Below are 22,776 nucleotides of genomic sequence, written 5' to 3' on the forward strand. Positions count from 1 at the left end.
TTTCTACACTAGAGGATAATAATGCCTGGTACCTGAACCTATCAATGGGAACTTGGCAACTTTGGCAATCCCATAACCAGCTTTGTAGGATTCACTGAAATCAAAATGAATATATACTGTAAAACCTCCAACTAATCACATAATGTAATTCCATTCCAACCCATTCTGTAAGGCTTTGGCTCAAAATAGGAAGAGGATATTAAAATACTTGCTTTTGTCTGGTCCACAACTGAGCAATACCCTAGTTGTTATTCTATCCCAGGGACCACTGAATAAATGAAAGTGTCTATGGAAAGGGATATTATGAAATCCACTCATTCGTTCTGACAGGGAGATGTTACCAGAGCATTTTGCTCGTTCTCGCCATCGACCCCCGGCCCACGTCATCCCCCGGGCCTGGAATGCCCTCCCTCTGCCCATCCACCAAGCTAGCTCTCTTCCTCCCTTCAAGGCCCTACTGAGAGCTCACCTCCTCCAGGAGGCCTTCCCAGACTGAGCCCCTTCCTTCCTCTCCCCCTCGTCCCCCTCTCCATCCCATCTTACCTCCTTCCCTTCCCCACAGCACCTGTATATATGTATATATGTTTGTACATATTTATTACTCTATTTATTTATTTATTTTACTTGTACATATCTATTCTATTTATTTTATTTTGTTAGTATGTTTGGTTTTGTTTTCTGTCTCCCCCTTTTAGACTGTGAGCCCACTGTTGGGTAGGGACTGTCTCTATATGTTGCCAACTTGTACTTCCCAAGTGCTTAGTACAGTGCTCTGCACACAGTAAGCACTCAATAAATACAATTGATTGATTTTGCCTGCCTTTGATTCAGTAATTTTTATGTCAATTATATAATCAAATCTATAATCGCACAATTGTATTTGTATAAGCTCTATCATTTTACTTTCATTCCCATTAACATTTATAGTGTAATATGTAGTATTGTGTTTCAAGAAACCAAAGACGTGCTTAAATGTTAATCTAAAGTTCAGTTGAAATACTGCAAACATTCTCATTTTTCTGAAAATCCTAAAATCCTATTTAATCCAAGATAGTAAAAGCCACTCAACCCTCTCTGAGCAATTCCTAAACAGCTGTTATTTGAATACACAATTGCTTGTGCATTTAATTTTAGAGGACATTATTCATATCTCTTGGAACAAAAAAGCATGGTAATTCATTGCATATGTGGCTGAATTAAGGATAATTGTGCCTGATTGCCCAATTAGTGTGATGTGTAGAGTTTAGAAATGGTAAATATTTTTTCAATATAGACACAATGTGTAGCTAATCTAAAAATGCAAACTAACAGCTAATCAAAATGGTTTGGACCCAGATGGAGAAGATTCAATCTAGGATGATTTAAAACAGGATGGAAATGTACCAAGTGTGAAAAGATTAAAGCATTTAATTGCCATACCCTTATGTGAATGGCATTTTTCAGGAGGTCTTACTAAAGAAGTCTGGAACTTTCAACCTCACTAAAGAGAAAAAAGAACACAATATTCTTTATTATCACTATTTCTTATCAATGCATCAATCAATGGTATTTATGGAGGGCTTACTATATGCAGAACACCATCCTAAGCGCTTGGGAGAGTACGATCCAACAGAATTAGCAGACACATTCCCTCCCCATAATAAGATTATGGTCTAGTTACAATCTAAATCTTACAACTTACAACATCCAAGGATAAGGCTGTTGCAGGGGCAAACCATAGCCAACATGCTTTGGGCAAGTCACTTCATTTCTCTGTGCCTCAGTTTCCTCATCTTTAAAACGGGGATCAAGACTGTGAGCCTCGTATGGGGCAGGGACTACGTCCAACCTGATTAGCTTATAACTAGCCCCAGTGCTTGACACATAGTAAGCGCTTAACAAATACCTTTATCATCTCACCACCATTGTCATGGGACAGTTCAGTGTTCAAGGGGGCAGCATCACTCAAAAATGGAAGCTCCCTCTAGACTGTAAGCTCATTATTATTATTATTATTGTATTTGCTAAGTGCTTACTATGTATCAGGCACTGTACTAAGCATTGGGGTGGATACAAGTAAATCAGGTTGGACACAGTCCCTGTCCCATGTGGGACTCACAGTCTTAAGCCCCATTTTACAGATGAGGTAACTGAGGCCCAGAGAAGTTAGGTGACTTGCCCAAGATCACAGGGCAGCCAAGTGGCTGAGCCAGGATTAGAACCCATGACCTCACTGTGGGCAGAGGACATGTTGACCAACTCTGTTGCACTGTACTTTCCCAAGCGCTTAGTACAGTGCTCTGCACACAGTAAGTGCTCAATTGATTGATGAAAAAAGCTATTGGATCACATGGGGTTCGAAAACTAAATAATAGTCTACCCCATGTGAATGTTCATTCATTCATTCAATTGTATTCATTGAGAGCTGTGCACAGATCACTGTACTAAGCGCTTGGAAAGTACAATTTGGTAACAGATAGAGACAATCCCTACCCAACAACGGGTTCACAGTCTAGAAGTGCCAAACCCCATCCTACACTACTGAACAAAAGACAGATATCCTGATTCTGTTCTATCTACACTCACTCCCTTGGTGAACTCATTCACTCCCACGTCTTCAACTATCATCTCTACTCTGATGACACCCAAATCTACATCTCTGCCCCTGCTCTCTCTCCCTCCCTTCAGGCTTGTGTCTCCTCCTGCCTTCAAGACATCTCCATTTGGATGCCTGCCTGCCATCTAAAACTCAATATGTCCAAGACTGAACTCCTTATCTTCCCTCCCAAACCCTGCCCTCTCCCTGACTTTCCCATCACTGTTGACAGCATTACCATACTTCCCGTCTCACAAGCCCGCAACCTTGGTGTCATCCTCAACTCTGCTCTCTCGTTCACCCCTCACATCCAATCCATCACCAAAACCTGCTGGTCTCACCTCCGCAACATCGCCAAGATCCACCCTTTCCACTCCAAACTGCCACCCCACTGGTTCAATCCCTCATCCTATCCCGACTGGATTACTACATCAGCCTCCTCTCTGATCTCCCATCCTCCTGTCTTTCCCCACTTCAATCTATACGTCACGCTGCTGCCCGGATCATCTTTGTGCAGAAACGCTCTGGGCATGCTACTCCCCTTCTCAAAAATCTCCGGTGGTTAACAATCAACCTATGCATCAGGCAAAAACTCCTCACTCTCGGCTTCAAGGCTCTTCATCACCTTGCATGTTACTCCCCTTCTCAAAAATCTCCAGTGGCTACCAATCAATCTGCGCATCAGGCAGAAACTCCTCACCCTGGGCTTCAAGGCTGTCCATCACCTCGCCCACTCCTACCTCACCTCCCTTCTCGCCTTCTCCAGCCCAGCCCGCACCCTCCGCTCCTCTGCCGCTAATCTCCTCACCGTTCCTCGTTCTCGCCTGTCCCGCCATCGACCCCCGACCCACGTCATCCCCCGGGCCTGGAATGCCCTCCCTCTGCCCATCCGCCAAGCTAGCTCTCTTCCTCCCTTCAAGGCCCTACTGAGAGCTCACCTCCTCCAGGAGGCCTTCCCAGACTGAGCCCCTTCCTTCCTCTCCCCCTCGTCCCCCTCTCCATCCCCCCATCTTACCTCCTTCCCTTCTCCACAGCACCTGTATATATGTATATATGTTTGTACATATTTATTACTCTAACTTGTACATATCTATTCCATTTATTTTATTTTGTTAGTATGTTTGGTTTTGTTCTCTGTCTCCCCCTTTTAGACTGTGAGCCCACTGTTGGGTAGGGACTGTCTCTATATGTTGCCAATTTGTACTTCCCAAGCGCTTAGTACAGTGCTCTGCAAATAGTAAGCGCTCAATAAATACGATTGATGATGATGTTGATGAAAGACGACCAGTTAATTTTTAAAGTATTTTCTCTGTGTCAGTAATAGTTCTCGTTTGCTATCTTCCCAATTAATATTTTCAGGGATTTGATTGCTCCAACCTTTGAGGAGACTGGGGAAAGCACTGGGACAAAGAAAATACCCCACAGAATAGAATGGTCAACTGCACTGGTTACTACTGACTTTTTTTTTCCTCCATTTTGGGTGATTTAATCAAGTTGTTTTGTCTTTTTTAATAGCCATTGGTGAGAAGTTAAAAGCTTTTATGGATTCAAAATTCCCACTAAGTACATGATGCTAACATCTGTGAACTTTTATTAAAATAAGCCAAGTACAGAATCTGGCTACTCCCATAAAAGGAAAATGACCAGGGCACTGATTTAGCAGTTGCAGTCAGAAGTACACATATATTTTAAGACCTTTAATCAGAACTCGATTGAAGTTTTTGAAAAGGAAAAGCACCAAAGAAAGGAACTTTTTCTGAAATTTTTTTGTGCAACAGAAAATCTGAGCATGACGATGGTGGGTAGGAGTTTTGATTTTAGTGGAATTCCATTTTTAAAAAGGTATGCTGTAATTGTTAGACTATAAACTACTATTATTGTGCTCTCTCAAGCACTTAATACAGTGCTTTCTACACTCAGTAGGTGTTCAATAAACAAATGACTGAATTATGTATGTGCCCTTATCTCTAGCCCTTCAAACACCAGCAATATAAAAGTTTCACTAGGACCCATGTTTTTACTATGAGTTTTAGCTAGAAGGTGGTTAAGGACTTCGGAACCTTTGTCCGGCAAATGGGTTTGGAAGACACGATTTATGTGAATGTGCAGGCAACACCCACGCTCCAGAGCTGGAGGTGTTCAAAATGTTTGTAAGAATTAACAGTTCTGGCAGCAGAGATTTTCATCATGAACTTTCCATGAATGTGGACTGGTGGTCTATTTTGAAGGCCATTTATTGGTGTCAAGTTGTAGGTCAGGCAACCATCTGCATGAAGCAGTGGAATGTTATGCACCAAACATTATGTTTCATTCATTGCTCTTTCAGATTCTCCTGTTCCGTAGAGAACCTTTCCCACCCCAAACCCTATCCCCTGGTTGGTGGAAGGGGTGGACCTCTCCTACTTAGACTGTGATCCCCATCTGGGACCTGATGATCTTGTATCTACCCCAGAGCTTAGTACAGTGCTAAACACTTAAATACCACCATTATTATTAGGTAGAAGCTAACAAGAGGACAGGCTGTTGAGTGATAAGAGCTTCATTCAATGATGTGCTTTAAAGATGTGCCCTCTACTGTTTTTTTAATCTTTTTTAGCTGAATTGGGACAAAATGCACTAGAATCAAATCTCCCTAACAAATCAGGCATTGTTAGCACAATTAAGACACAAGTAACAACAACTCATGACCTGTCTTCCCTCCCAAACCTTGTCCTCTCCCTGACTTTCCCATCTCTGTTGACGGCACTACCATCCTTCCCATCTCACAAGCCCGCAACCTTGGTGTCATCCTCGACTCCGCTCTCTCATTCACCCCTCACATCCAAGCCGTCACCAAAACCTGCCGGTCTCAGCTCCGCAACATTGCCAAGATCCGCCCTTTCCTCTCCATCCAAACTGCTACCCTGCTAATTCAAGCTCTCATCCTATCCCGTCTGGACTACTGCACTAGCCTTCTCTCTGATCTCCCATCCTCGTGTCTCTCTCCACTTCAATCCATACTTCATGCTGCTGCCCGGATTATCTTTGTCCAGAAACGCTCTGGACATATTACTCCCCTCCTCAAAAACCTCCAATGGCTACCGATCAATCTGCACATCAGGCAGAAACTCCTCACCCTGGGCTTCAAGGCTCTCCATCACCTCGCCCCCTCCTACCTCACCTCCCTTCTCTCCTTCTACTGCCCAGCCCGCACCCTCCGCTCCTCCACCACTAATCTCCTCACTGTACCTCGCTCTCGCCTGTCCCGCCATCGACCCCCGGCCCACGTCATCCCCCGGGCCTGGAATGCCCTCCCTCTGCCCATCCGCCAAGCTAGCTCTCTTCCTCCCTTCAAGGCCCTGCTGAGCTCACCTCCTCCAGGAGGCCTTCCCAGACTGAGCCCCTTCTTTCCTCTCCCCCTCGTCCCCCTCTCCATCCCCCCGTCTTACCTCCTTCCCTTCCCCACAGCACCTGTATATATGTATATATGGTTGTACATATTTACTACTCTATTTATTTATTTATTTATTTATTTTACTTGTACATTTCTATCCTACTTATTTTATTTTGTTGGTATGTTTGGTTCTGTTCTCTGTCTCCCCCTTTTAGACTGTGAGCCCACTGTTGGGTAGGGACTGTCTCTATGTGATGCCAATTTGTACTTCCCAAGCGCTTAGTACAGTGCTCTGCACATAGTAAGCGCTCAATAAATACGATTGATTGATTGATTGATTATGAGGCAACAGTCCTTGCTCTTTGTACTGTTGTTGAATTATAAATAGGCAGTTCATACTTAATAATAATGGTATTTATTAAGCGCTTACTATGTGCAAAGCACTGTTCTAAGCGCTGGGGAGGTTACAAGGTGATCAGGTTGTCCCACGGGGGGCTCACAGTCTTAATCCCCATTTTACAGATGAGGTAACAGGCACAGAGAAGTTAAGTGACTTGCCCAAAGTCACACAGCTGATAATTGGCAGAGCAGGGATTTGAACCCATGACCTCTGACTCCAAAACCTGTGCTCTTTCCACTGAGCCACGCTGCTTCTCCTGATACTAATACTTTAATACTAATACTAATACTTTAATACTTTGGTCTAAGCATTAAAGGAATTCCTTCACTTGACTCAAAAAGGAATGATTAATACTGTACTGCCATAGTTACGTCAGCCTTATGAAAGGCGACAGATTTTATTATTATAAATACCTAAGAGTGCTTTGATAAATCAGTACGTAGTCTCGAGTGAGATACACCAAATATTTTCAGATAACTTCTGCAATTGGTGTACTGTGTGAAAGAGATGAGAGTTTGATTGACACACTCATGCTCTGCAAGCACAATTACAAATGGTGAAATTTGTTAATTGTGACTCATGTATCTATCTTTCTTTTCAACCAAATACTGAAGCAAATCTATTCCAAAATGAGTATACTGAAAATTTCAGGTACAGGTTTTCCTTTCCCAAAAGACCTTTCATAGCCATTGAATTTCATTACTTGGAGAAACTGGTTGTTCCGGAATATCCTTAGCAACAAGAGTTGCACCTATCTTTCTGAACAATTGGCTCCCCAAATTTCTGCACATTCAAAGGAGACAATGAGTGCACATTTCCATAGCTAAAAGAAAAACCAATACACGCTGTCTCTGTAAGGCAAATTTCAGCTTCATAAAAGCTCATCTGCCCGAAAAGTTTCCTGCAGGGTTTAAGAAGATTTTGAAGCAAGAGCTTCACAAAAGGAGGAACTTGCCAAGCCTCATTTAGTCCATGGAATGGGGGTTGGGGGGAGAGAATGAAACAGTTTGCCTTAAGATTATTTAAAGGAGCCCTACATAAAAATGGGAGAGGAAAAAAAGAGGAAAAGGAATCAATCATACATAATGAGTGCTTACTGTGTGCAAAGCACTATACTAAGTACTTGAGTACACTATAACAGACACATTCCCTGCCCACAGTGAGCTTACAATCTAGAGAAAGAAAGAAAAGAAGTATTTCTCCACCACACCTCTTAGTGTGGCATATGGATTTCAGGCCACTTCTTAAATTGAGTACCATCATGAGGGTTGCACAGTACAACTTGGGGAGTATGTCTCTAGGGTCAAGGCAGTGGACAGATTGCTGCACCCTAATTCTTTCATTTTCCCAACATGACTTAGAGGTGCCCAGCAGGCTGCTGTCTTGCGGATAATTATCTGTTTTATTAAGGAGGTGCTTGTTTGCTTGAAAAAAGAACAAGGCAGGAGGTAGAGGGAGTTAGTTTGGGGGAGCTGTACCCCCACAGCTCCTCAGGGCACATTATTGTCTGTTCCCACATTTTCCCTTCCACCCAAGCTAACTGCCCAGAGAGAGGGAAGAAGGTGCAAGCCAGTTCTAAGAGCCATGCTTCAGGCTACCTAGGGGTGGGTAGCAGCAAAGCTTTCCTTGTACATCCATTCTGTGTGAAGAAGGAAAGACCAGCACATGGAAATAGAACATAGCAAAACCAAGAGGATACACGACTTGCAAACCTCCAGTCCATCCTCTGCCTCATTGCCATCCCTGTCCCTCCTGGGCCATGGCTGCAGGAGGAGAATCCATAACTTATGCATAAGGGCAGGATGATGACAACTGAGGTAGGAGAAATTGCCCCTCCTCTAGACTGCAAGCCCCATGTGGGACAGGGACTGTGTGTAATCTGACTAATTTGTATCTATACTACTGCTTAATGCAGTGCTTGGCACATAGGGAGTGCTTAAATGCCAAAAATATATTGCTTCCATGTGCTCAGGGTTGATTAATCAGTGCAATTATTTAGTGCTTACTGTGTGCAGAGCACTGAACTAAGCACTTGGAAAAGTACAATACAAGAGATTTGGTAGAAAGATTCCTGCCCTCAAGAAGCTTACAGTCTAGAGGTGGAGACAGACATTAAAATAAATTACAGATAAGGGAAATGGAAGAGTATAAAGATATATATGTAAGTGCTGTGAGGCTGGGGAGGGACTCAGAGTGCTTAAGGGGTACAGACCGAAGAGCATAGGTGACGACACAAAAGGGAGGGCCAATAGGTGGGAAAATGAGGATTTAGTCAGGGAAGGCCTCTGGGATGAGAAGTGATATTAGTAAGGCTTTAAAGATAGGAAGAGCAGCAGTCTGTTGGGTATAAAGGGAGAGGGAGTTCCAGGCCAGACAGAGGATATGAGCAAGGGGGTGTTGGCAAGACGGATGAGATCGAGGTTCAGTGAGTCGGTTGGCATTAGAAGAGTGAAGCACAAGAGCTGGATTGGAATGAGAGATTAGCAAGATTACACAGGAAGGGGAATCTCATGGCATCCACCTTTTCCCTGTCCTCTCTGAGTACTTTTCCTTTCCAATGCCACCACTACTCCCATCCACCTTCTCCAGGTGCAGAGTCCCTTCCAACCATCACCTACCCACTTGGTTTGCCACTGCTGCAGTACTTTCTCTCTCCACACCCAAGCACCTCTTCTGCTGTAGCTCTACTGCTTCTGAAGGGCCTCTCTTTTCCTTCCTGGCAATACCTGCCTTCTCCAGATACCCCACCTACCACTATGGCTCCCGAGTATCCTGCCCATTAAATCACCTCTCTATACCACTATGTGACTACCCAAGTGCCTCCTGTCATGGATCAAAGCCAGCTGCTAATTAAAATGTAAGGCTATTTCCTCCATATGAACGCTAAAAAAAAAAAATCCACAGGATTTTCCAGAAGATGAGTTTTTACATGGCATTCTGGGGAATATCACTGTTACAATGTGTCCTATTAACTAATTGCCTGATTTATACCAAACCAAAAGTTTATGATTTTTCACTGCACTAAAAAACCCTGATTCACCATTTAGGTTACATTTCAGATGCCTCCTGGAGTCATGGATTTTAATAGATAGGCCACTGAAATATGTAACATGTAGAGGCTGTGGAATTATACAGCATTTTTCATCCTTTTATAAAAAGGTAAATGTGTAACAAACAAACACCTGGCACATTCATGCTATTCTTTATGTATCCAAAATTTACATTCAAAATATATCTTTCTTTTAAAATTATCAAAAATGTATTTAATCCACTACCCACTGCTATGTTTTACATAGTTTCCATTTTGATGACTTTTTAAATATAAAATGAAGCTTGGTCTGTGTATAGTTTCTGTAAGATCTTAACGGGGTGAGACAGTACATTTTTAGTTTAAGTTTTCTTCAGTATTTTGTTCAATTTCATACACAGAGGAGGTACACAATCTGTTGACTCATTTTATAGTATGTTGATACTCAAAAAGTTTAACATGAAAGTTTTCACTCAACAGCACAGAACATCTGAAATAGGAATGTTCCGAGGGAAGAGAGAAAGCATTAGATGTTTGAGATGAGTGCAAAATAAGAACTAAATAGTGGGTAGTGAACTGAAGATATAAAAGTTGATATATGAATCTCTTGGCATCCACCTGAACTGCATTGCAGCACTCTGGGTTAAATGCCTCCTCACATGTGTCCCTTTCCTGTCCCATCCCCCATTAGTAATTTGCATACCCGATGTGGAAAGGAGAAATGCTGGAGGGTCAAAATGGAAGGAAGAGGGCTAGGGCAAAATATACACCCTCAGCTCTCCATACATCAGATTGGGTCTAATTCCTACAGAAAAATGCTCTGGTAACCAGGAAAAACAAAGTCTAATTTACACAACAGATTTCACATCTGGTTTCACTAAGTACAATAACTCTGCAATGGTTTTAAAAAGACAACATAACTGGAAAAGACCAAGTAGAGGCTACGTCCTGAAAAAAATTAAAAAAAAAAGTAAGATTATGCCAATCATAATTTGGTTTCTATAAGAACTCTACCTAGTTCCAAGAAAATGAGCACTGAATTTAATTGAATATGTTAAGAAAAAAAATCACCTTGATTACACTTTCACTCCTCTCCCATCTACACCAATCAGCCTACCATGTGGAAGACGGAGATGGTACTTCGGCTATTAAAAGACACCATCCATTGTTCACATACCTCAATAATCCGGTCATGAATTTGCAGCCCTCCTTCTTTAGCAGCTGGCCCACTGTCAACTATTTTTGAAACAAAAATTCCTTCACTGGAAGAACCATCTTGATTGTCCTGTGGATATAAGATGACAACATTAGGTCTTAAAAAATTCTCTCCTGCTTAAAAAAATAATTTCTGTCGACAAAGTCTAGATTTGTGATAGAACAACATTTTGGGATGATTGCTGAATTAACCTTCATAGGTTCTTAACATAAGCCAAAGAGGACAGTTGACTACAAGCATTGCTTCCTTCTCTCCTGATCCCCAGCCCCACCACCAAAAAAAAGCTTAAACTAGCATAGAAGAGCCTCAGACTTTGCATATGAATTCCTTTAAAATCAGCACTATGACTTGTGTCTAAGTATATGGATTAAATTTACATTGATTTACAGATGGACTTATAAATTAAAGGCACAAGCATGTGGTCTTTCCAAACAAACATGTGAAAAATAAGTTCAGGATGTTCCATAAAACCCCAGGGACTTCTAAGCTCTTCTGTCCCTGGTGGTGATACTGCATGGGAAAGAAGCACTTCAATATTCATTTCACTAATGTCAAATATACAAGACAACACATGTAATATGCATGAAGTAGCCGCTCCAGATTTTCAATCTAAAGGAAAATTACTATGACAAAATGGCAGTGATACACCTACTCCTAGGGGTACTTCAAAGTACTGCTGAAGGTACAACCATTATGACAGACAAGAATGGATAACGGGAACTCCCAGAGCCCAGCAAGAAGAAACAGCAGAGGCAGGGGCAGGTGGGGAGAAAAGTTTACCTGGACCTGTCAGGTTCCCCAAAGTTCAACTTTGATCCTATAGACCGTAAGCTCGTTGTGGGCAGGTAATGCATCTGTTATACTGTTGTGCTTGTACCCTCCCAAGTGTTTAGTACAATGCCCTGAACACAGTAAGCACTCAATAAATACGACTGATCGATTGATCACACCCCACAGTCATGGTCAGAGTGGGAATAGTTTCTCTCTTCAATTGCTCTGGATTCTGCTGCACTCAGCTCCACCAGGAGGAAGATTCAGCTCAAGGATTATTTCCGTGTGAGTAAAAGTATGTGTGGGAGATGCGGGGAGGGAGAGTAGGAAGGAGATGCATTTCCAACCCCTGGAAGTCCTATTCCAGCTTCATCCCTCCACTCAAAATCAAAGGTGGTGTCCATGAATCTTGGTAGTGTCAGCTAAGGGCATCCACATCATCGTCAATGGTATTTATTGAGCTCTTACTCCATGCAGAGCACTGTACTAAGCGCTTGGGAAAGTACAGAGTTGGTAGACATACTCCCTGCCCATAACGAGCTTGCAGTCTAGAAGGGAGACAGAAATTAATATAATGTATAATATATAGTTTACAGATATGTACACAAGTTTTGTGGGGCTGAGCATGGGGCAAATATCGAGTGCCCAAAGGTCAGACACCAAATGCACAGATGATGCAGAAAGGAGAGGGAGCACGGGGAAAAAAAGGGCTTAATTGGGGAAGGCCTAAATCTTAAAAGCTGCCTAGTTTATCTCATAGTGCCACTGTTCACCTTGGGAGTGACAATGAAGATTCCTTGCTCCCATAGATATATTGTAATACTGTTAAAAACTCCTTGAACTATCTTCACTTCACAGCAAGCTATCTAGATTCATTCAATTCAATCGTATTTATTGAGCACTTACTGTGTGCATAGCACTGTACTAAGTGCTTGTTTGGTGCCTCTTTGGTGGCTCTATTATGAATGATGGCTTGGATTTATTCAAGTGAGCTTTCATGTTTCAATACCAACCAACAATATAGCCAATAAGGTACCATGGTTTATAGCATGTTAATATAAAGCAATCCTTCGCCTGCAAACTACTTTAGTTTACTTCTTTTAAGTACTGATGGCAGCAGTAAGAACTATGAAGAAAGAGGCCACCAATCGACAGTTTCAAATTACACATGCCATTAAATATAAGTGTTCTGCTGTGTCTTTTAAGTTCCAAGAGTTTCTTCCTAGTTCTGTTTTTGAACAGATTAAAACTGCTTTATTTTTAAATCCCTTGATAAAGGTTCAGGGGCCCCAGGTCAGTGAGAAATGTGACCATCGGAAAGCTCAAGATATTAAAAAAAAAACCAACAACTTAAGAGGATGGAAAGAGACAGAACCCAGAATCACAGGAACAACAGAAAACAGCATGTGTGCAAAATCCGAGATGGTAATGAGGAAGTTTTTAGCAAGAGGAGGGGAAGAAGAAAAGAAGAAAAGGGTGCAGAGCTCTGGGAGAAGGAGATGGTAAAAAGGAGCTCTCAGTGGTGAGTGGGGAAAGATCTAGAAGTTGCTGCTCTCATTTCAAATCATTGGTTCAATGTGCAGCATCAGCTAAAAAGGTCACCTGAAAAGAATCTGAAGGCAGATTTTTGCTACTTGATAAAACCATGGAACACCCATATCTGGAATGCTGTATTTTAGGGAGAAAATAATCCTCCTCTAAACTGTAAACTACTTGTGGGCAGGGAACATGTCTACCAATTCTGCTGTACTGCACTCTCCCAAGCACTCAATAAGTAATTGTGTAATAACATTCATTGAACTTGAAAAGATATGGAGATGGACAAATGGACAACCAAGATGACCAGTGGAATGAAAAAGTTCTTTCAGTCTATCCTCACAAAAAACCCCGGACTTCTCAGTCTGGAAAGATGCAGGCTAAGAGGTGACATGATTGAAATCAACAAAGCCAAGAAGGGTATGGACAGGTGAACATGGAATTGTTGTTAACCAAATCCCACAATACCAAAATGAGAGAATACTTATTAAAACTTGAAGGTGGTTCAAAAAAATCAAAAAGGAAATGTCTTCACACAGACAGGGTGGCAAGCATATGGAATTTGTTACCATAGGAAGTTATGCAGGCAGAAAATACCAGCAGGTATTTGGATAAGTGCTTGGATAACTAGTCCAGGGAAGGAAAAGTTAGGATGGATGCCAAGGGTGGGGTAACCATCACATTGTTAGTTTTTTGGTGTGCTTTTTTTATGGCATTTGTTATGCATTTTCTAAGTGACAGGCACTATACTAAGTGATAGGGTAGATACAAGATAATCAGGTTGGACACGATTCCTATCCCACAAGGGGCTCACAGTCTTCATTCCCATTTTACAGAAGAGGTAACAGTCACAGAGAAGTCAAGTGACTTGTCCAAGGTCATACAGCAGACAGTGGCAGAGCCAGGATTCGAAGAACCCTGGTCCCCTAACCCCCAGGCCCGTGCTCTTTCCACTACACCATACTGCCCCCCTAAATATCCCACTGCAATTGCTGGAAAAACTACCAGTGTGATCCACAGAATTTCCTATATTTTCTTACATTATGCAAACAAACAAAAATGTACAGCTTAATGAGGAATATAGAATGGTGTTAATTGCTCCCTACCAGAAATGCAGCATGGCCTAGTGGCAAGAGCCCAAGTTTGGGAGTGAGGTGACTTGATTCTACCCCTGGTTCTGCCACTGGCCTGCTGTGTGACCTTGGGTAAGTCACTTCCCTTCTAAGTGCCTCTATTTCCTCATCTATAAAATGGGGATTAAATCCCTGTTGCCCCTTACTCTTAATATCACTATTATTAGACTGTGAGCCCCATGTGGGACAGGGACCACGTCTGATCTGACTGCATTGCATCTACTGCAGCGCTTAGTAGAGTGCTAGACATAGTAAGCACTTAAATATCACAATTATTACCTTTGCAGAGAGAGAGGGGAAAAAGTGACACAAACATATAGTATATATGGCTGAAGAAACTGCAGTGTAGATGGCCTTCACTTTCTTGGTTTTGTCATTCAAAACTATAGCTCAAAATTATTTACAAATCAAATTAAGCCTATGTTTAAATGTGATGACTATACTGGGTGTTTTCGCAGGATGAGGAGATTGGAAGAATTGCTTGTGTTGTCTGAAAAATGGAGACAACATTGTTTATATCCTGTTTGGACTTCACAATGGAATGTGCCTACCACTCTTTGAATGAATGTTGTGATACGGTTGAATGGTAGCTGTCATTTCAGAGATATGAAAGTTAACAAATAAATGGTGTGACAGACTGAACTAAGTGTGTTATGAAACTGCCACATGTGATGGAGTGCTTTAAACTAGCACCTCCTGGATGCACTATTTCACAACAAAACCACATTATTTTAAACAAGGATTGCTTGGAAAAAAATGCAGACAATATCTGATCTTTCACAGTCTTTTCTGAAAACAATTATGGTCTATGTTCTCTTTACTCATTTTCTGTTTCAGGTATGTGCTGGATGAATTGCCAGAGTTTTTCCAGCATTAGTTCACCTGTTTTTTTCTGTCTCATGATGCTGTTTTTACTGATCAAAAGGAAAAATAAAGCTTTTAGAAGCACACTTGTATAGAGCCCCAAATCTTCTTTATCTAAGCACAGCTTTTCCACTGAACAAAAAGTGAAATGAGAGCACTCATACAGTTGCAAATTTGGTCTAGTCAGCTTCTGAATAACTGCCTTCATACCAGGATCGCAAAACCTTTCATTAACATTAAGATTAACCGTATCCCTGGGAAACAGGTATTTTCACCTCTATTTTGCAGTGTGCATTGCTTGTCCACTCCAATTAATCTCCTCCCCACAAAATCCAACAACAATCTACAAAAGTTCACAATCCTTGCAAAGAGTCCAAAAAGTATTGTTCAGTGCTGAAGCAGGTTATGAAAGGAAGCTGTAATTTTCCTTCCATGAGTAAAATCTATCCATCTGGGATAGTTTAAGTGCAGTCCTGACCAAAGTCATGGACTAGATAAGCTCTTACTGATCTTCCAACCAAATGCTTTTATTGCTAATAACTTCAGAGAAACAGGCACTTTTGCCTTCCACCTTCCCTCCCTCCCTCCCTCCTTCCACCCTAATCTGGAAGATTTAGGCAAATGTAATGCTGAAGAAAACTAACATGACACAGAAATAAATACAGGCCATTCTCTTAGAATGCATGCTTTTGCTAGACATTTTGGATAGGGTGAGGTGGCAGAGGAAGGGAACATTCTTCCAACAACATGCATTAGCATAATGTGATGTAATGTGATGTGTGTGCATATCATAATGTAAGTTTTCCTTAACACAGATTTCATCAGGAACATACTTCCTATGTTCTCAGATCTTCTGGTTAACAGCAAACTAGACTGCATTGAGTTCTACCTTTTCTTACTTAACCTTACATGATGAAGTGGGAAAAGGACAGCCAGCAGGAGGGGCGGGGAAGGGAAGAGATGGACAAACTGGCTCATGAATCACTAACTGAGAATTGGCTGTAACCTTCTGCCCTCTGATGCCTGTCAACATCAAGTCTTTTACTAGGTCACTATCGGGAGCAAAACAATGATTTAAGATTCATTCCTTTTTCCTTCTTCTGCAGGGGGCTAAATGATGATGAGGCCATTCAGTTAATCAACTGCTGGTATTTATTGTGCTTACTGTGTGCAGAGCACTGTATTATGCAATTGAGAGACTATAATACAATAGAGTTGATAAGCACAACTCCTTTCCTCAAGGACCTTACAATCTAGTGAAGAAACCTCAAGGTGAAGAAGTAAGGCCTTGGAGAAATCCATACATTAGATAAATTGGTCCCCTACGCTTTGCTGCATGTAAACTGCCCAGCAGATCTGACTTTCAGTCTCAAACTCGACCAAAGAAAGGAACTTATTACTGCATACACTAGATCACCATTAATGCAGTGTCTAATCACTTCCCCAATGACAGCCATCATCTCCATCCAAACTGCTACTACACTGATCCAAGCACTTATCCTATCTCATGCTGACTACTGCAGCCTCCTCGCTGATCTCCCTGCCTCTCCCCACTCCACCTTTTACTCTATTGCCTGGATCATTTTTCTAAAAATCCTTTCCGCCTATGTCTCCTCCTCAAAACCTCCCAAACAGAAACCCCTTATCATTCGCTTTAAGGCATTCAATCATCTCTCTCCCAGTCCTTCACCCCTCAAACACCAACCAACCCACATACCTCAGTCTTGTCTATCTTTCATGCACATTCTGCCTCTGGCCTGGGACTCCCTCCCGCTTCATAATCGACAAACCACCATTCATTCTTCCCGCCTTCAAAGCCTTATTAAAATCCCATATCCTCCAATAAAGGAATAATAAAGGAACCCACAGTAGAGAAACATCACCCACTCCCCTCAGCAATCAATCAATCAGTGGGATTTACTGAGCAATGAGCACTTACTGTGTACAGAGCACTGTACTAAGCACTTGGGAGAGCATGGTATAACAGCTCAGTCTAGGGAGGAGACAGCAATTAAAAGTACAGATACATACGTAAGAGTTGTGGGGCTGAGGGTGAATAAAGAGTACAGAAATCCACGTTCAAGGGCCACATAGAAGGGAGAGGTAGTAGGGGAAATGGGTTCAGTCAGGGAAGGCGTCTTGGAGGAGATGTCACTTTAGTAGGGCTTTGAAGGTAGGGAGAGTGATCATCTGTCAGATAAGAAGGGGGAAGGAATTCCAGGCCAGGGGCAGAATGTGGGTGAGGGGTCGGCGGCGAGATAGAAGAGAGTGAGGTACAGTGAGCAGGTTGATAGAGGAGCAAAATGTGTGGGCTGGGTTGTAGTAGGAAATCAGGGAGGTAAGACAGGAGGGGGCAAGGTGATTGAGCCAAAGCCAGTTAAAGCCAAAGGTTATGATTTTCTGTTAGATGCTGAGGTGAATGAGCAATCACTGGAGGTTCTTGAAGAGTGGAGAAATATGGAATGAACTTTTTTTGTAGAAAAATGATCTGGGCAGCAGAGTGAAATATGGACTGGAGTAGAGAGAGACAGAAGGCTGATGCAGTATTCAAGGTGGGGTAGGATAAGTGTTTGGATCAGTGCAGTGGAAGTTTGGACAGAAAAGGAAGAGCACCTTTTAGCGCTATCATAAAGGTAGAATTGACAGGATTTGGTGACAGAATGAATATGTGGTTTGAATGAGAGAGATGTGTTGAGGATAATACCAAGGTAATGGGCTTGTGAGACAGGAAGGATGAGATGCTGTCTACAGTGATGGGAAAATCTTGGGGAGGACACAGTTTGGGTGGGAAGATGAGGAGTTCTGTTTTGTACATAATAAGCTGGCGATGTTGGCAGGACATTGGGTAGAGATGTCCTGAAATCAGGAGGAAATGTGAAACTGCAGAGGAGAGAGATTAGGGATGGAGACGGAGATTTGGGAACCATCTGCGTACAGATGGTAGTCGAAGCCAACTCTCATCAACTACCAGGTGGGTCAAAAGTTGACCCATATGCTTCCCACAACAGGAAAAGGCAAAATGCATTTTAATAAGTGAACATACCACACTTGGCCGGCCACCAATAATATTAAATCCCAGAGAGCCAGAATCACGATGAAGAACAAGCGTTAGTGTCTTCGTTTCTTCTCCCTACAAGGAACAGGCAAATTACTTCAAACATTTTCATAAACACCACAGAATAACCTTTGTTTTTATCTGAATGTGGCATTGGCTCTCTTCCTCCCTTCAAGGCCCTACTGAGAGCTCACCTCCTCCAGGAGGCCTTCCCAGACTGAGCCCCTACCTTCCTCTTCCCCTCCTCCCCCTCTCCACCCCCCCGCCTTACCTCCTTCCCCACAGCACTTGTATATATGTATATATGTTTGTACGTATTTATTATTACTCTATTTTTTTTATTTTACTTGTACATATCTATTCTATTTATTTTATTTTGTTAATATGTTTTGTTCTCTGTCTCCCCCTTCTAGACTGTGAGCCCACTGTTGGGTAGGGACCGTCCCTATATGTTGCCAACTTGTACTTCCCAAGCGCTTAGTACAGTGCTCTGCACACAGTAAGCGCTCAATAAATACGATTGATTGATTAACTGGCTCATAGTTACTGGCCTGATCATTTGAGAATTTAGATTTTCATTTCCAAGTTCTACTGAGGACCACTTCGCTGTGTCATGCCATAACCTCAATTTGACAAATTACAGACATTTGCAGGTACTATTCAGCAATTAAATGTTTCTGAAAATTGCCATGGTACACAAGTCATACAAAAATGTTCAGGGCTGTCTAGACAAGACTGATGCACACGTTCCATGAATAACTACTGAATCAGCAAATGCACTTTTATGTTGATTGCTCTATCATGTAGTGTCTAGACTGACACGTTGTTTATTTCTTAACAGTCCTAAACAGCATAATTCACATCTCAAAGAGGTCAAAAGCAAATTCCCCTCCTATCCTCCCCCCACACAGCATTGTTATTGGTGCCTGTTAAAATCAAAAGAAATGCATTAGATGTCAAGTGCAGATTTAGTGGAAAATTCTGATTATAATCCAATGGCTTAATAAAAAGAGAGCATATTTGATGTGCAGTTCTTGTCCAGTCTATATAAGCTTCAGAGTATAACTGTACAGTATTTTAAGGAGCTACAGAAGTCCTTAAATCAAACTGTCATGTACTGGAGAAGCAGCGTGGCTCAGTGGAAAAAGCCCGGGCTTTGGAGTCAGAGGTCATGGGTTCAAATCCTGGCTCTGCCAATTGTAAGCTGTGTGACTTTGGGCAAGTCACTTCACTTCTCTGTGCCTCAGTTACCTCATCTGTAAAATGGGGATTAAGACTGTGAGCCCCCTGTGGGACAACCTGATCACCTTGTAACCTCCCCAGTGCTTAGAACAGTGCTTTGCACATAGTAAGTGCTTAATAAACGCCATCATTATTATTAAGTGTAAGCTAATGGCCACACTATACATAAGTAATGTTAAACTGTGCGAAGAAAGATCCCTTTTATAAATAAAAGCTACTGAGAATGCCTTAAATATTGTTCCCAAATATAACCATGAGTGGAGAATAAAAACACTGATGCAACTTAAAAAAAAGCCCCAATATTCCTTCCCTGGGAAAATGTAAGCAAAGCGCTGTTACGCATCTGAATTATTTCCAGTGATCAATTACCTATACCGAGCAGTTTAAAGTTTTTGCCTGCTTCATTCCAAAGTCAGAAAACTCACTCATAGTGGCACACAGTAAAGTTAGGGGTCTTGAATTTCTTTTTTTACTTTATTTTCCTGAATCTCTAGGGAAATTAATATTAGTTATTTGGATGAAAAGTAATGGACTTTCACAGAATGTACTCCCTGAAAAATAAAACCACCTCCTCTGAGCTCCTCTACCTGGTGATTTCTGAGTAATCCTACATTTATCACCATATTTTCCATTGCACTGGTTTGACTCCATATTTGGCAAAGATAACTTTGACCAGTAGAGCCAAGATTCATGACTAATGGGCTTCATTGTGTAGGAGGTATCTCCTTCCCGGAGTCCAAGACAGTTACCAGATTTCTAATTTTAAGAGCCAAAAACCTTGTATCTTGGTATGTCCTAGAAAAAATAAATATTAGTCACCAAAAGTTGCAATAATAAAAGCATAACTTCCCTGTCATGAAAAAGACTAAAACTTTGTTTTTATGAACACTAAAATGAATACTTAAAATACAATTTTATAATAGTATATAACATACCCAGCATTGTTATTTGGGCCTGTGAGAATCAAGAAAAAGAAATGCATTAGATGTCAAGTGCAGATTTGGTGGAAAATCCTGATTATAATCCAGTGGCTTAATAAAAAAGAGCATATGTGATGTGCAGTTCTTGTCCAGTCCATAAAAGCTTCAGAGTACAACTGTACAGTATTTACTCAAACAGCAATTCATACATACAGCAATGTATTTTCAATGAAAGTGAACCTCTACAAAATTATCTAAAACTAGTATATTCATTCTTACTTAAAATGACACCTCATTTTCTCTATTTTTAATAGTCTACAATAAGGTGACCTCTCAAATGAAGAATTGCAAACTTTATATATATTGAGAACCTACTGAATGCAATGCACTGCATTAAACAACTCTATGGAACTGTACTCTCTCAAAAGCTTACTGCAGTGCACTGCACAAGGTGAGCACTCAAATATCATTGACTAAATGGTCGGGAAGTACAACAGAAGCATGAAGGCACATCACCACCAAAAGGCCTACCTCTAAGCCCTCCTTCCCTCTTCTCCCACTCCCTTCTGCATATCCCTGATTTGCTCCTTTAATTCATCCCGCCCCTCCCAGCCCCACAGCACTTATGCACATACCTGTAATTTATTTATTTATATTCATGCATGTCTCCCCCTCTAGACTGTAAGCTCGTTGTGGGCAGGGAATGTGTGTCTATTGTTATATTGTACTCTCCCACGTGCTTAATACAGTGCTCTGCAAACAGTAAGCACTCAATAAATATGATTGATTGAATGAATGAATGTATTCCCTGCCCACGAGGAGCTTACCTCTAATGGGGGAGATAGTCACAGGCAGTGGAATCCTGCCAGTCTCACCTCCGCAACATCGCCAAGATCCGCCCTATCCTCTCCATTCAAACCGCTATCCAGATGGGATTACTGCATCAGCCTCCTCTCTGATCTCCCATCCTCCTGTCTCTCCCCACTTCAGTCTGTACTTCATGCTGCTGCCCAGATCATCTTCGTGCAGAAACGCTTTGGGCATGTTACTCCCCTCCACAAAAATCTCCAATGGCTGCCAGTCAACCTACAAATCAAGCAAAAACTCCTTACTCTCAGCTTCAAGGCTCTCCATCACCTCGTCCCCTCCTACCTCACCTCCCTTCTCTCCTTCTACAGCCCAGCCCGCACCCTCTGCTCCTCTGCTGCTAACCTCCTCACTGTACCTCGTTCTCGCCTGTCCCACCGTCACCCTCCAGCCCATGTCCTCCCCCCCACACATCCGCCAAGCTAGCTCTCTTCCTCCCTTCAAAGTCCTACTGAGAACTCACCTCCTCCAGAAGGCCTTCCCAGACTGAGCCCCTTTTCCTCTCCTCCTCCCCATCCCCCTGCCCTACTTCCTTCCCCTCCCCACAGCAATTGTATGTTTGTACAGATTTATTACTCTACTTGTATATATTTACTATTCTATTTATTTTGTTAATGATGTGCATCTAGCTTTATTTCTATTTATTCTGATGACTTGACACCTGTCCACATGTTTTGTTTTGTTGTCTGTCTCCCCCTTCTAGACTGTGAGCCTGTTGTTGGGTAGGGACCGTATCTATATGTTGCCAACTTGTACTTCCCAAGTGCTTAGTACAGTGCTCTGCATACAGTAAGCGCTCAATAAATATGATTGAATGAATGAATGAATCAGAAAAATAAAATTGAGTGATCAACTATACACATACATACATACATAAAAGGATTGAGGATCGGTATTTCATTCATTCATTCAATCGTATTTATTGAGCGCTTACTGTGTGCAGAACACTGTACTGAGCACTTGGGAAGTACAAGTTGGCAACATATAGAGACGGTTCCTACACAACAGCGGGCTCACAGTCTAGAAGGGGGAGACAGACAACAAAACAAAACGTATTAATAAAATAAAATAAACAGAATATGTACAAGTAAAATAGAGTAATAAGTATGTACAAACATATATACATATATCTGTATATCAGTGTAGGAGGTTTCTGAATGGTTGATTAGAAAGAGAAGCCTCAATGGAGGAAGTGAGATTTTAGGAGGGCTTTGAAGGCAAAGATGGTTGAGGCTTAAGGGATTGAAAAGGATGGGAAAAAAAGTTCCAGAACAAAGAGTGCAAGCTGGGGAGTAGTGAGTGAGAAGAACCACTGAGGCAGAGAGAGCCGGTGGAAAAAAAATCTTAAGCCCGTTGGAAAGGAATCTTTGCTTGAGGCAGAGAGAAATGGGCAACCTGTGGAGGCTTCTGAGGAGATGTGTGCTAAGGGCTGTTTTAGGAAGACAATCTGGGACTGAAGTGGGCAGAGGCTAGAGGCAGGGAAAACAGTGAGAAAGCGGCTGATATAACAGTCCAATCGTTTGTTGGCTTAGGTTTAAAAAAAGGACAACACTCAAAATATATACCTCGTAGGAATTAAGCTTGTAAAGAAAATGAAAATAAGGTTTCTTGCTCTGTTATAGTAGAGGGGTGAAAATGTTAGGAACACATAGGCTTTTGAGGAAGTTATCATCCATGTCTAGTTCTCATAACCAATTAATGATAGAAATTGCAACTGTTCCATATTAATTCCATGCAGATGTTTCTGGTTTGCACATTTTTCTTTCCCTATGTCAGTTTGGCTAGTGCATTTCTTT

At 41.9% G+C, this 22,776-nt stretch overlaps 1 protein-coding gene across 1 annotated transcript in view; it reads right to left on the reverse strand.

Annotated features, from left to right (window-relative positions):
* PDZRN3 (PDZ domain containing ring finger 3) overlaps positions 1-22,776 on the reverse strand; it is a 292,595-nt gene that overhangs the window by 254,181 nt on the left and 15,638 nt on the right. The window contains exons 2-3 of the mRNA XM_038772284.1: positions 17,940-18,026; positions 10,554-10,661 (exon numbers count right to left, since the gene is read on the reverse strand). Coding sequence (XP_038628212.1) covers positions 10,554-10,661; positions 17,940-18,026 — 195 coding nt within the window. The remainder of the gene's footprint in view (positions 1-10,553; positions 10,662-17,939; positions 18,027-22,776) is intronic.

The sequence above is a fragment of the Tachyglossus aculeatus genome, chromosome X1 (assembly GCF_015852505.1).
Source record: "Tachyglossus aculeatus isolate mTacAcu1 chromosome X1, mTacAcu1.pri, whole genome shotgun sequence".
NCBI lineage: Eukaryota > Metazoa > Chordata > Mammalia > Monotremata > Tachyglossidae > Tachyglossus > Tachyglossus aculeatus.